At 40.9% G+C, this 14,172-nt stretch overlaps 1 protein-coding gene and 1 non-coding gene across 3 annotated transcripts; both read left to right on the forward strand.

Annotated features, from left to right (window-relative positions):
- Positions 1–1,425: 1,425 nt before the first annotated feature.
- Positions 1,426–13,358, forward strand: scn2b (sodium channel, voltage-gated, type II, beta). 2 transcript variants are annotated; one of them, XM_040130553.1, is made up of 6 exons: positions 1,426–1,662; positions 10,516–10,676; positions 10,784–11,000; positions 11,964–12,156; positions 12,663–12,730; positions 13,216–13,358. In XM_040130553.1, exons 1-5 carry the CDS (start codon positions 1,587–1,589, stop codon positions 12,670–12,672), a joined length of 657 nt encoding a protein of 218 aa, XP_039986487.1. In that variant the 5' UTR covers positions 1,426–1,586; the 3' UTR covers positions 12,673–12,730; positions 13,216–13,358. The 2 variants fall into 2 exon arrangements, with proteins under 2 accessions (XP_039986487.1, XP_039986488.1); XM_040130554.1 differs by lacking the exons at positions 12,663–12,730; positions 13,216–13,358 and having other exon boundaries at positions 11,964–12,160.
- Positions 4,550–4,623, forward strand: trnat-agu. The gene has a single exon. It is a non-coding gene; the product is annotated as a tRNA-Thr (tRNA).
- Positions 13,359–14,172: the final 814 nt, after the last annotated feature.

Raw genomic sequence — 14,172 nt, forward strand, 5'->3', positions numbered from 1 at the left:
GTAAATCTGAAAGCTGTCTCTCACTGTGGTAAGCAGTGTTGTTATGCTAACCACAGACTGGCAACCAGCCCACCCTCCTCCTCTACCACGAATGGCTTAATGTCTTCAAACCACTCTCCTGAGTCCGTCTTGGCTTTTATTTTCCCTCCCTTCCTGTATTGGCATTTTCTCTAATTCTCTTCTCCTCTTTACTCCATCCCGACATCACCCGCTTTTCTGGAAAACTGAGATTATCAGTCAGCTGGGAAGAATTAATGAGCCTTCTCCTCTGCCTCTATCCTGTACGCTGTCTCCCTCTAGCCCATCTCTCCATCGCCTCTGTCTTTTCACTAAACATACACCACACTTCTTTTTTAGCATCCCCTCTTTGCCTCCAGTAAGTGACGAGTGAAAAGGGGGGATGGAGGTGCTACCTGTGACCACCAGTTAGTGTTTGGCCTCTTTTATTTCCCAGTATCCTCTCCTCCTGCCTCCCACCCAGGAAGGATGGATGGAGGAATGGATTAAAGGAGGGAGTTTGACTTTGCGATGGTCTCTGATTAATTTTTTGTTTGTCTGCATGGCAGCCTGGTTCCTCTCAGTAGGGTCTCCTCATCCGTACAGATATTATATTTCCCAAATACTTATTCTCATTTTGGTGTTGTTACTTCATTTTGGTTTACTTGTTGTACCTCCCACTTGATCCTAAAATGATATGAATATGCCTGGCATCTTGATTTACATGTCTATACACAAGGGTGACAACTTAAAACCAAACGTAACGTGAAGTGCCTTCGTTGGGGCAACACGAGGCTCCAGAACAGCATCGGTGCTATTTGGCACTTATTCTCCAAGGCTCTGGGGCTGTAGTGGCTAGAAGGAACAACCTTTATCTAAAATATAGTCCCATATTTGGTACTTTGATGATAGTAGTGGAGAGTGCTGTGTAACATATCTCTCTAAAATCTGTCATGGGTTGAGATGTGGTGAATGTGATGGCTATGGCACATAGAGCTAAACTGATAAATCAGCCATGGCAATATAAAGTGTTGGCCGATTTTAGCTTGCTGCAGATATCGGTATAAGTATATATCGACCAATAAGTAACGAGAAATTGCGGTACAGAACTTCCTAACTGGATCTGAAGTAATTTAGAAACACAACTGCATCAACCAGAGCCTTGTGACCGTGTACCTAGTATTGAAGACAACTACAATACATTTATGTTTTTTTCCGGTCAACTCTTTCACCGTTTTTATCTAATTTTTTTTATCTTATTTGTTGCTCTTTAGTATATTTACCATTCATCACAACTCGCTTGTTTACAGCTCGCCTCCTGCTTATTCCAGCGTTCCCTGTCCTGCCCTCCCTCCTCAACCCCAAACAGACCGACAACCACGGTATCAACCGTCATACGGCTAAAGACACTGCCAGCCATGTCCTGCCTCTGAAACAAAAAATCCAGTTTACAGCATTTTAACGCGCACGCCAAGAAAAGACCCGCTTCTCTTTTTGTATTATTATTTTTTCTAGAGGATAAAAACGTCGTTAAAAAAAAAAAAAAAAAAATCAAAAACAAAAAAGAAAAGAAACAAGAAGGAGAGAAAATGTCTTCCCCCGCGCAGGAGAGGAGCTCCGGCGTTCAGCTGCTGAGCGCGGTGCTGCTGCTGCTCTCGCTCTCCGGTAAGAAAGAAAAACAGTCGGAGCGATCGATGCTCCGTTACATTGATACGCGGATCAACAGTTCGATAGGATGATAGCCCGCGCACGCTGCTGCACCTTTAGGCCTTTTTTTCTCCTCATTTCTGAGTGTGCGTGTGTGTGTGTGTGTGTGTGTGTGTGTGTGTGTGTGTGTCAGGCAGGAAGAGAGAAGGGGCCTCAATGGGTATGATGTGAGACGATGTCGGTTAATTGTTGCTCCAGCATTCTCCCCAGTTTTATTGGGGAATCCACTAAATCCGGACCGTTGTGGCCTCCTTCCAAGACTTTCTGGATAAACTGACGTGCGGTCTGTTGTGTTAGTTCTGGAAGGACTTGTTTTTTTCCTCATACGTCTCTGTTTAGCCTCTGTTGACAGCCAAGTGAGTGCCCTGTTGTATCACAGCCCTTAAACAGGATTATGATGCACCATATAAAAATAAATATTGGCGTAGGCTGTACCCAGAATGGTAGTGCACCGAAGGGCTCTGTGAGTGATGGATGGAAATAGGCCTGTAATAAGTGGCTAATAATGCGCTACTGATGTTCATGGGCCCTGTATTCAGTAGCAGACTTAAAAACCTACATATGTGCTCATCTGTAATAGGTCTATGGATTTGTATGAACGCATGGATGCACGAAACAGAGAGCAGATGTGAACAGGATGATATCCAGCCCAGACCGGTTCATGATAATTCACAGATAAGATCAAAAACACGCCAGCACCCTGTGTGACCCACATCTGATCAAACCCACGGCATCATTACACAAATTGAGAATGATCAAGGAGGCCTTAATATGAAGCCGGCGCTCTCCAGCAGATTTACATAAGGCCAACGTAATCCTGCATTATACAGGCGATATTTTGTGTTGAGCTTGAATAACATACTCCCTTCCTGCTGTAGTTGAACCGTTAAATGCGACAGTAAAGCCACTTCTTGTCAGTTTCAAAACTGCAGCATGTTCTGTATGTGTAACACTAGTAAAACTCACCAAATATGAAATCTTCCTTGCTCTTTAATGAGGGAAACCCGTAAGTGGTCATATCTTTAGCAGAGAATGACACCGGCACTTTAGTGATGAAAAAACAAGCAGTGTGAGAAACAGTTTAATGAAAGAAAATATTCTTTTCAAAGAGAGACTTAAACTTAAAGATTTATGAACTCGCACTGTATCCCGTGGAGGACCATGTAGACCACATGTTTACTGTGGGGTCTTGTCCCTCTTCACTGGGCTTCACATCCAAGCCGAGGTGAGGTTATCACCCTGAGCAGGAAACGTGATGTTGGGCAGGGCAGAGTCATCATGCAGGGAGAGAGATCATTGAGTGGTTGAACCTATGGTTTATTAGGTAGGGAGAGAAAGGTATGTTAGACACAGAGGGGTGGGATCATTCCAAAATCTTTGGTGGTGTTAGCACCTGAATTTTTATTTATTGTTTTTATGCAATTCACACACAGAGGCAATCACCGAAGACTGTTTGTCTAGGATATAAAAGTAATGGGAGAAAAAAAAATAACATGCATATTCTGGAAAATTTCATTTTCATTCACTTTAATTGACACTTTAAAACCATACTAAAGGAGACTAGATTTTGGGTTGAGTGAGACTGTGAAAAAATATCTGGTCCAGTTTGATACCATACAAGGAAATGGAGTTGGAGGAAACTGAGTTGAAGTTTGTCTCCAAATGGTCCTTTTGTCCTCTTATTTCATCAAGTGTTGCAGTTCAGTGATTTGGAAATTACATAGGGGAGCTCACAACGGTGTATTTTTAGATGGTGTCAGCATCCGTTGCTTTTGCACCTATGCCAGCTAAAAAAAATAGATACCCAAAAGTTTACTGTTGCTGTGGAGCTTTTTTGCGTGGAGATGCTACTAAGCTACAGTTCCCCTTTCTTGCTCTTTTCAAGAGGACGCAGCCTATGCTAAAGGAAAAATGAAAGATTACTACATTCATCTTTAATATGTTTCTATATACCCTATGTAAGCTGCTCAACTGTCCAAACTAAAGAATATTCCATAAAATACATCTTATATTGTCCTATCACTTTGAGATACCCCCAAAACAAAATCAAAATCTTGTTACTATTTTAAAAATCTGAACCCGTCAGTTGACTGTAACTTCCTTTAATTAGAGATGTACATATATCAATATGTATCCATAGTTTAGACTGTAAAATGCCTGCATACATCATGTCTGGACAACAGATGCGGTGACACACCCTGAGCTCTCTCATGAAAACAACTAAGGTCGGTAAAGGTAGTGCTGCTCACATGGGAGAAAGGAGAAACGTTTTACCCATCACCAGGCAATATTATATTGACTCCTTTACCATAAACACACACACTGTGGGCATTTAATTCAGATGAGAAAGCACTCAGTAAGACAGTTTTATAGTAATACAGTTACATTTTTTTCATTTATTGTGTGCTTTCTTTCAGAAGAACACTAGTTGTAGTCGAGGCTGACAGCAAAGTCTGGCAGTGTAGTCTTCCTATGGACTTAAATTTCCGCTGCAGTTTCCAACCGATATTCCTTCTGCCCATTAGCGTTTTAACTTTACTCATCCACCACACAGTTACAGTTACCACCGAGGGGCACTAGAGGGCAGCAGGACACTGAAAACAGCAGGCATGTACTGTAAATGCACTGGCATGGACTTCAAGCAGGCCAAAGGGCAACCCTCGAATGGCATTAGTAAGTGCAGAAGCCTAAGATTACCACAGTTCAGTCAAAACCTTAATTTAACAACTTTGTTTCTATCAGAAAACAAAATACCAAACTGGGCCTACTTGATAACCGCTACAAACAGTAGACCTGTGGCTCTCGCCGGCAGGCAGATATTTCTGCAAGGTGAGGGGCAGCTGTCGGCGCTGTGGCTTAGTTGGTTAAAGCGCCTGTCTAGTAAACAGGAGATCCTGGGTTCGAATCCCAGCAGTGCCTTGACTTTAAAAAAAAAGAACAGGAACTACACTTCCCATGGTGTCACAGGCCATTATTTTACATTTAGGAGAACTACACAATACATTAAAATATGTTTTACTTTTCTACTAACATGTTAATGAACAGTAAGTTATCTTTGTTTTATTATGAATATTATTTTTGCATAAAATATCTCAACGTATTCATTTCAATTCATTCAGAAGAAGTCTCATTTGTTCCTTGAAAAAAGCCTAAAATTTATTATTCCTATAAGTAGAGTAACATTTTTAAGACACCCTCCCCAACAGTAGAGCAACTGGCATTGCAAGACCTACTGCTTTAAAAGAAAAGAAGAAAATGTCATGATTTTGCATCATGACATTGTCAACCAAGAGAGACCAGACAATGTAGCCAATCCTGGGTTGTTAATAAAACTATAAAGTTACAGTTAATTTAATCTGACTTTCCAATGTAACAAAGGTTTTTAGTATATTACTGTTCTTGCATTTTTTTTTAACCAGCATTCCTGTGTTGAACTATCACTATTTCACTTTTTTCCCTACAGTCCTACTGTATTGTAGTATATCTCCCTTTCTAACACAGAATTATAAGGTAATTTAATTTTTCTAATGTGTTTAAAACTGAATTAGTGAAAGAAATCAGTTTAGATGGTCTACAATGAGCAAAATTTGAAATTATGGGAGAGATGCTGATGTTTCCCATTCTTTAGATGTTTTAGATGTCTTCAGAGTCCCATTCAGTAGCTGTGAGCTCAAGTGAATTTTGATGAAGAATGAATTGAAGCTTAACTGATCAACAACACTGTCATTGGATTTACTCTGCTCATAATGTTTAACACTACCACCATCCAATACTAAAAGCTTTAGTCTACCTTTATGTCCATCTGTGTACATGTGTACCTCTGCTGTAGATTCCACTCAAACCCTGTAAGTGCTTGTTGAAGGTTTAAAATGTACTGTAGCTTAAACCAGCCAGACTTTGTGACTCTACTATAAGTAGACACAACTGTCAATAATGCATAAGAGTGAAAGAGTGGAGGGGAGAGGAGGACAAGGAACAGAAAAAACTCTGACTCAGTCTGGTCAATATTTTCCTTGATGTTTGTTCTTTTCAGTATTGAACATAAATTAGATTTTTAAGGGAGTACGGTCTTGTGCAGCTATTATGCCTATAACACTGCAGTGAATTAAGGTCAGTATAGTGGATAATGCATCCCTGTCTGTGCTACTGTTTTTTTTTTGTCTCCCACGTGCAGTGGTGTTCACTTACCACTAGTATTGCAGTAACATAGCACACAAAGATGCTGCAGGCTCACACTGGGCTGTTTTTGCTTATAACTTTATCCCTTCCTCGGTCCAGTCATGACATAATCAGAGAAAAGCTTTTCCATCCCACAGGAGTCCTGAAACTCCTCCATGAATCCCTGACTGATGTCACATTTTTCTGTAGTGAGCTGTATTGACTTCTGATTGCCCCCGCTTCTGGCACCTGAGGGTAGAGTACTGCAGAATGCAGTGTGACTTTCTCCAAAGTAGGGGGCACTAGAGCAAAGCCCAACAGGACACAACTGAATCACAACTAAACAATGGCAGACCTAAAAGGATTTGAAGGCAGCACAAAGAGGTCAACATATTCACAAAAAATAGATCTGTGTGGTTAAGTTGAAAATATAACTAATGATTCACCTTAGCGCCAGTGTTTTTCTGGTGTTAGGAGGTAAAAGTAAAAACCATGGTAACGCTTGACACCAGAACATCCCTGTGTTTCTAGTGCAATACCTTTCACCCTATTTCTTACCACTTGCAGTCACCAAATACCAAATGGATAATTGTAACTTGTCAGTTGTAACACTTCTTCTTTATGGTATACGTGGTGACATAATCAAGTATTCAGATGCCAAGCAGCAGCTGCTGAAGTATTGTATCGTCCCATCCTAAACTAGCAAATCTCCAACACACAATATTTTTTGCCTGTGGCTTGGAGAAACAAACAACCAGCTCTTCTTCAGCAGACCCTGCCTCACCAAATGCAGCCCAGCACTGAAGAAAAAAATGCAACAAGCAATCTGAGACCACATCTGGTGTTACGGCCTAACTTCTTGTGGTGCAATCATTGTTGAGCTAATATTGCCCCGGGGACATATATGGGATTTACAAGTGTTCCCAGTTAAAGTGGGTTGTACTGTAGAGGCAGGCTCTGAAGGAGGTAAAGGTCAGAGTCGGGAGTCAAACACAAAAAACAAGCTGCAAAAAGCAACAGCCACTGACTTTAGCTAAAGAAGGACATTGAAGGGCGCCATATAGTGTTGCTCAGCACTCTATAGATAGTTATCTCCTTAAAAAAACTTTCAAGAAGGAGGATGCCTGTTTGATAACCCTAAAGTGTCAACCCACTCAAGACCAGCATTTACACCCTATTAAACCACTCAGGAGCTGCACCTATTATACCTTAAACCCAGTCAGAACCATCTTCTACACCAAAACAATTGAGTGGTGGCACTTTCAGGGATTGTACTACTCAGTCCTAGCAAATGATCATTTTGTAACATCTTTGAGTCACTTAGCTGGAGGCCTTTGCGCCCTTAAAGTAGCTTTAAATCACTTTTAGGAGACACCTTCAAAGAATACTTTCTGCGCTTTTGTCAAGTTGGTCATCAGTGGATTCTTACTCTCAAAAGCCCTGTCCATGCTAGTCCACAGATGCCTAATTGGATTGGGATCTGGGAGTGGGGGAGCTTAGTTCAAGGCTACTATAAAAATTTTACTTACTCTTATATTTATTGAAACTTTCCTGGATGATCTAAGGATTGTAGTTTGAGGAGATAAAAACGTCTGCATACTAGTCATGGAAAAATGCACTTGCATTAACAATGTATTGTGGTGCCTCTCCAACTCAGGTATGCATATGCTTTTTATACCCTCCCTTGTTTAAATACAAATTGGAACATTGTATGGATGTCATTTCTATTCTTGTTAAAATAAAAGCTGTATGTTCTTTAAGAGGTCCTTATAGCTCAGAGATGTAACCATTGGCAGTACCATCTTTCTTTTATCATCATCTTTTACCCATCAGTCAGGCAGTCAGGCTTTACCCTCTTTACACAAATACCCCTCTTTTAAATGAAAACTGATATTTTTACCAACATAAAACCTCTGCTGTGAATAGAATTGCATGCTTATGTAAAACCTAATGAAAAGGTGGTCATGCAGAGTTGGAAAAGAGGAATGGGGAGGGCAGAGAAAGATGATGTAACAGTCCTACCTACGTTTTACCTTTTTCTCTGCATTGACCTTGCCAGAGAAGGGGACAATGGAGGGAAACAGAAGGGCATAAGTGAGAGAAATGCATGGAGTGCTGGAAAGTGTAGATGGGGAGAGACAGAAAAAGCGTCATTTTGAGGGTAGTAGAGGGGTCGGCCAGCAGAGGTGCTAGGAAAGAGGCGTGAGAGGTGGCAAGAGAGGTGGACAAAGATGGGAGAGGAACGAGGGAGGGGCAGACAGAGGGAGGAGTCGCATGAGGGCGCATCACTGCAGTATTTCATCTGTTAGCAATTCTCTGTCTCTCCCTGTCTCTGCATCTGCCTCTCTTTCTCACTATCCACAGGACTGCTGAGTCAGCAGGAGCAGGAGCCTGAATCAAACTGTTTCTCACACTATGTATCTGTGTAAGACCTATAGTAGCAAAGGCACATATGTGTATAGTGTGTGTGTGTGTGTGTGTGTGTGTGTGTGTGTGTGTGTGTGTGTGTGTGTGTGTGTGTGTGTGTGTGTGTGTGTGGCAGGACAGTGATGTCTGATTGTATGTGTCAGTGTTAGCTGTGTGATCGGTTAGTATGCAGGGATGACATTGACATAGCACGGCTAGCATTCTTAGCTCACTGTTGACAATACACACCTTGTGGGAGGATGCGTGTTTATGTGTGTTTATTAGGCAGAGAGAGAACAGGAAGCAGGTGCTGAGCTGCATCACAACACACCTGACGGTGGTGAGCTGTGTGCATGGAAATTGTGTTTATTTGTGTAAATTATACATATGGATGTTGGGTGAGGATGTAGCAAGTGCATGGGTGTGTGTGTGTGTGTGGGGGGGGGTGCAGAGAGGCAGGCCTGTGGAGTGGTGCAGCAGCAGTGGGAAGGGAGCCAGAAACACCCGACTGCAGTGGAGAGAATGGTGCAGAGTCCCATCACACACACTCACACACGCACACACGCAAACACGCAAACACGCACACACACACACACACACACACACACAAACACACACACACTAAAAGAGAGGAAGAGATTCTGTCTGGGGAGTATAAGCCCATGCTGAGATATAATGCTAGAGGGGAGGAGGAAAATTAACAATACTTTAATTTAATTTCAAGTTAAGTTATATGCAGGTATATGCTTGTGACTTTCATTTTGGAATGTTAAACTCAAGATACTTCCTAAAGTGGCTTATTGGACCAGTCTATGCAACTATCTAACACAACTTTTAGCTACTATTGTACAAGAAAGATGTTGTCAGCAAAACCTTTCATGATCATGGGATTCTCTTTTAGCGTTCCAAATCGAAGACTATGCTATCCTCCCACCCCTTCTGATAACTTCATCTACTGCAGGGATTTGAATTACTTTAAATACACAAGGAGACAAAGAGTTAAACCTGCTTAAAATTAGGGAGTGCAAAAAAACAATACATCATGGCTTCCACTACACCGATTATCCACATTATTTCATACAATGACATTGACATAATTTGGCATACTTACAACGTAAGGTGAAATATACAATTCAATCACTAACTGCAGTCAAGCTTACATCCTACATTTTAATATCACAAGTAAGGACTAAAGCTGAAGTCCCGATGTTTCCACATGGATGTCACATTTGCAAGCAGCAATAAGATAACTGAATTGATGCTTAAGCTCTCAGCAAAAAAAGTGCTGTTCTAGTGGAAACTTGTGCAGAAGCATGTTTTTTGTTCTCCAGGCATAGCCGTTGCTTGGAAAATGCAGTATGCAAGTCCATTTACGACCTATAGGCTCATGCCATAGATTTAAATGGATTGAACAAACATGCTGTGCGACACCACTTTTTGTGCTATTGTCTTTTTGTCTATGTTTCCAAAATCCCTGGAATTGTTAAGGACATAGTAGGCATATTGCTTGCTTCTACAGTCACTTTGTGGGACTTGCCCACATTTAAATCTGGTCTGTGAGTTGACGAATTCACATCAAATCCCTGTCAGCCTGATAGACAGCACTCTCCAGATGGAGTGCAGAGGAAGAGTCAGCAGTTACATGGAGAAACACATCCCCATTACATATTGGCGAGTTGAAACTGCTGAGGCATTGCACATTTTAGTTCTTCTCCTCAAGTTGTTTTGCAGCCCTAAAATATCCTAGCTTAGGGTATGTATGTAAACACAAACCTGTAGATGAGGCTAAATGAGGTACTAAACTGTACAACAAATCAGCAGTGTGTGCCTTGATTTACTGTCCATGACTGAAACTAGAGCCACAAGTCTGATGTCTTTTGACTCATCTTGACAAACTCAAAAAAGACTTGCTTCTTTACGTTGACATTAACACTCGTTACTTACTGTACAATTTTGACATAAAATAACTCCCTATATCTAAACTTGTGCAATGAATTTCCTTTTCATTATTTAAATTTACCTTCCTTTTAGAGGTCTTAAACAATTATATTTATAAATGCAAGCTACTGTTCTGTTATTGATATCAATAATTTCAATTAATTAAAAATATTCATCAGTAATTCTATCTATATTTTCTCAAAGTCCTGGCAAATATTTAAAGTCAAATTTGTTTCAATCCCTGCAGCTCAGACATTTTATTGTTTTTGGTACTGGCATTGTTACCACTGTTGTTGTTTTTATTTATAGGTTGTTCAAGCATGGATGTGCTCGTGGCCAATTACATTAATGCACTGAATGGAACAACTGTCAGAATCCCCTGTACATTCACTTCCTGCTACAAGATGGATGCTACCAAGTTTTCCATGAACTGGACCTACCAAGAATCACTCAACGATACAGAGGAGATGGTAAAATGGCTAGTCATTAAATGCTTAAAAACCCCTAATACTTGGGGCACCTACATCTTAAATCTCTACGACAGTTATAAACTCTCTTTTTCTCTCTCTCTTCATAGTTTATGACATACTATAAGAAAAAAGGAATGGTGCCTCTGCGGTCAGACCGGTTTGGAGAGAGAGTCATGTTTGCTGGGAACCTGGATAAGAATGATCTGTCAATCACCCTATCAGATGTTCAGGTGGAGGACGTGGGGATTTACAACTGCTATGTGAGAAACCCCCCAGACCGCATCCAGGGACATGGAGTCATACAGCTCAACGTTGTCACTGAACGTAAGATACTTTACTCTACTTGATGAAGATATACCAAATTGTAATTGTCTATAAATCCTAACCCTTGCCTTGAAGATACAATCCCTTTTTAGTTGGGGGCTTACATGCACTTCTAAACCAAAATCCAAAAGGGCATTTTTGAGGGAGAGTGCAACAGATAAAAACATAGTATTGGGTGTCTGGTCTTGGGTGAATTTTGCTGTGGGCTTCACCGTTTCACTAATTTTATTTACAATTTCAAAGACTTTATTTATGTGATGACATAACACTATTGAGTGTAGACCATTCAATGGCTGTGACATTAAGCATCCTGTTCTTGCCACTTGCCTGAGATTGAGCAGCCAGTGTTTTGTGACAGCCTATAGCAGTTCTGGCTCATGAATAATTTCCAAAATATGCACCAAAATATAGCTAAAACACTCAATTTTAGGTTGGCACAATTAGCTGTTAATGCTGTAACTGATAATCACACAAGTAGATACAAGCTACAAGTGGAAGAAATGTATTTAGCTGTATTTTGGCAAAAATACAAGTTTGAAAAATTGCAGCAACATGAACCCAGAATATGGATTAAAGCCTTTTCCTCCAAAAAGTGACATACTGTATGTGCTGTCAAAAGTGGTGAGAAAGTTAGCATCATTCGCTTGCGTTTTGTAGTGCACTGATCTCTCTCAGCCACCGTACTTTTGTGTGTGTTTCCTGAAGCGTGAGGACCTACTGGTGATGAGTCAGCTTTTTACTTATTAATGACCAACAAGAGGTAGAACTTCGCCCCTCAGCATCTCTCTCGAACTCATGCACACACTCACGTATACACACACTCACGTATGACACAGGCTAACTCAGCAGCACTTTCTTTTTTTCCACTCTGTTTAATCAGCCCAGTAGAGCTTTTAGCCAGCACTGCACTTGTCTCCATCCTTTGTCTACAAAATATTTAAGCCTCTCCTCTCCTCTTGTCAGTTCCCCCGCCAAGGGATTCAACCATTGCAGTTGCGATTGGGGCATCGGTGGGTGGAGCATTAGCTCTGCTGATCCTTTCCATGGTAGTAGTGAAATGTCTTCGACGACACCGGAAACAGGAACTGATTTCGGAGGAGAAGATGGAGGAGGAGGGTAAACTGGAGGCTGAGGGTGTTGCAGAGGAGGGAACCAAGTAAGAAATTTCACCATAACATCCTTAATCCTCAAACAGAAACTACCAGCAGGACCAAGATCAAAAAGTAGCGAATGATATGCCACATTTGTTTATGTGGCATATGAGAATTACCTATTAGTATGCAGCTGCTGTTCTACTGGTGTATGCCATTTATAAATAACATTTAGTCCTGAAAGATACCACCAGTATATACTGATTTTTACTGCATATCCCACTGTGCTAGCTGTACAGAGCTACTCCTATTCCCAAATTCACTTTATGCTGGGATGTAGTGTAGTGAAAGCACATGTTCTGTTTACGTGCAACACACAGGCTTTTATCCTAGCAGGTTTTATCTACCAAAGTCCTGGTATATACAACAGTTTCTGTCCAAAATATTATTTGCACAAAAGAAAAACCACACAGTCCTATAAATGGATTACAAACCTCAAACCTTCTCCTTCTATTGACTGAAAGCTAACCTGTTGTCGTGCTGTTGGGCACCTCTTCTTGTGTATTTATAGGCAACCATAGCTGGGTCTTCTTACTGAACCAGCAGACTGTGGAGCTCCTACCCCCAACACTTCCCATGGTAAATACTTTATCATTTCAACCAATCTGGACTGTTGTTGTTGACTGTCAGGGGCACTATGTCTCTTATACAGCTTAGCTTGGCCTGGACACTATGGAGAAAAATATGAAATACAACTATCTAGATAAATATCAAAGTACCAGCCAGAGTTAAACCAAACAGACAAGACATTTCTATACTTGCATGTTGCTTGCTACATTAAGAATTGTATTTAGCCACGGTAATTAATAAGATGCTGTGGCAAACAGAACCAGAACCTGGATTTACGAATTAACAGACTAAAATGGAAAATCCTCTCTCTGACAAAAAAGGAGTGTTGATGTGCAGTGTCATGAATGCAAGTGTACCTGTTTTTCTATGTGTGTATTGCCACAGATATCTCTACATGCTCGCTTCTAAGGTTTAGTGATTGGAGCATCTACCAAGCATTTTACTAGTTTAGGTCAAAATATTGTTCATCATTCTCTATTTTTCTTTTCTTTCAGACTTGTGCACCCCCCCTCCCGAAGATCTATAGTAACCACTGCTTGAATCATTCTCCACTCATATTTCCATCCCCTCTGCATCTGTGTGTGCGTGTGTGTGTGTTGCATGTGTGCGCGCTATTGCAGACAAGTGTGCTTCTTTGTGTGTGTGTGTGTGTGTGTGTGTGTGTGTGTGTGTGTGTGTGTGTGTGTGTGTGTGTGTGTGTGTGTGTGTGTGTGTGTGTTTTGCGTGTGTGCGCGCTATTGCAGACAAGTGTGCTTCTTTGTGTGTGTGTGTGTGGTCGCGTGTGGTTAGTGCTTGTACTGAATGTGTGTGTGCGCAATTCTGTATGCCTGTGTGAGATGTGTCTTTTTCCTTGAAAAACAGCCAGGGAACACTTTTCTGCAACTTAACCACTAAACACATATTACTTTTTCCATAGCTACAAGACAATATCTACAGCAATAGAATTCTCATGATAAGCAATGGCATTTTCATAGCACACTATATGACAGGCTAGGGCTGGGCGGTATGACCTAAAATTTATACCACAGTATATTTTGAATAAGGAATGGTAACAATATCACAGCATCGCACTCTTATAATTGAATAGAATGTGGTTTAAAATTCAGTCCAGGGCTTTGGGACAAAAACTATTTATTGCCTTTAGTCAATTATTAATTAACTATTAATAAACTTACAGTGGTTGTGGAGGAAGAGCTTCATACTTGATGGAAGTTAAAAGCCTTTCACACTGCAGAGTAGATGCTGTGTGTGTATTTGTTGTGTGATGGGAAATCAGCCGTTTGCTCCACTGTCTCACAACAGCCGCAGTCCAACTTTGGGATTTTGTTTTTGGTGAAATGTTGTGGTTTAACGTACTGTGAATCCATTGCCTTAAAGCCATGTCTCAAAGCTATGTGTATGTATACCATGTCTTAACATAGATGCAGAGATAGCGCATATGTTTAGTCTTT

Source organism: Xiphias gladius, chromosome 7 (genome assembly GCF_016859285.1).
Source record: "Xiphias gladius isolate SHS-SW01 ecotype Sanya breed wild chromosome 7, ASM1685928v1, whole genome shotgun sequence".
NCBI classification, from domain to species: Eukaryota; Metazoa; Chordata; class Actinopteri; order Istiophoriformes; family Xiphiidae; genus Xiphias; species Xiphias gladius.

Excerpts from the sequence above, each read along its gene's own strand:
- scn2b (XM_040130553.1), top strand. The coding sequence starts at position 1,587 with ATGTCTTCCCCCGCGCAGGAGAGGAGCTCCGGCGTTCAGCTGCTGAGC. Across the intron at positions 1,663-10,515 it reads GCTGCTGCTCTCGCTCTCCG|GTTGTTCAAGCATGGATGTG; the intron begins GTAAGAAAGAAA and ends TTTTATTTATAG. Across the intron at positions 11,001-11,963 it reads GCTCAACGTTGTCACTGAAC|TTCCCCCGCCAAGGGATTCA; the intron begins GTAAGATACTTT and ends TCCTCTTGTCAG.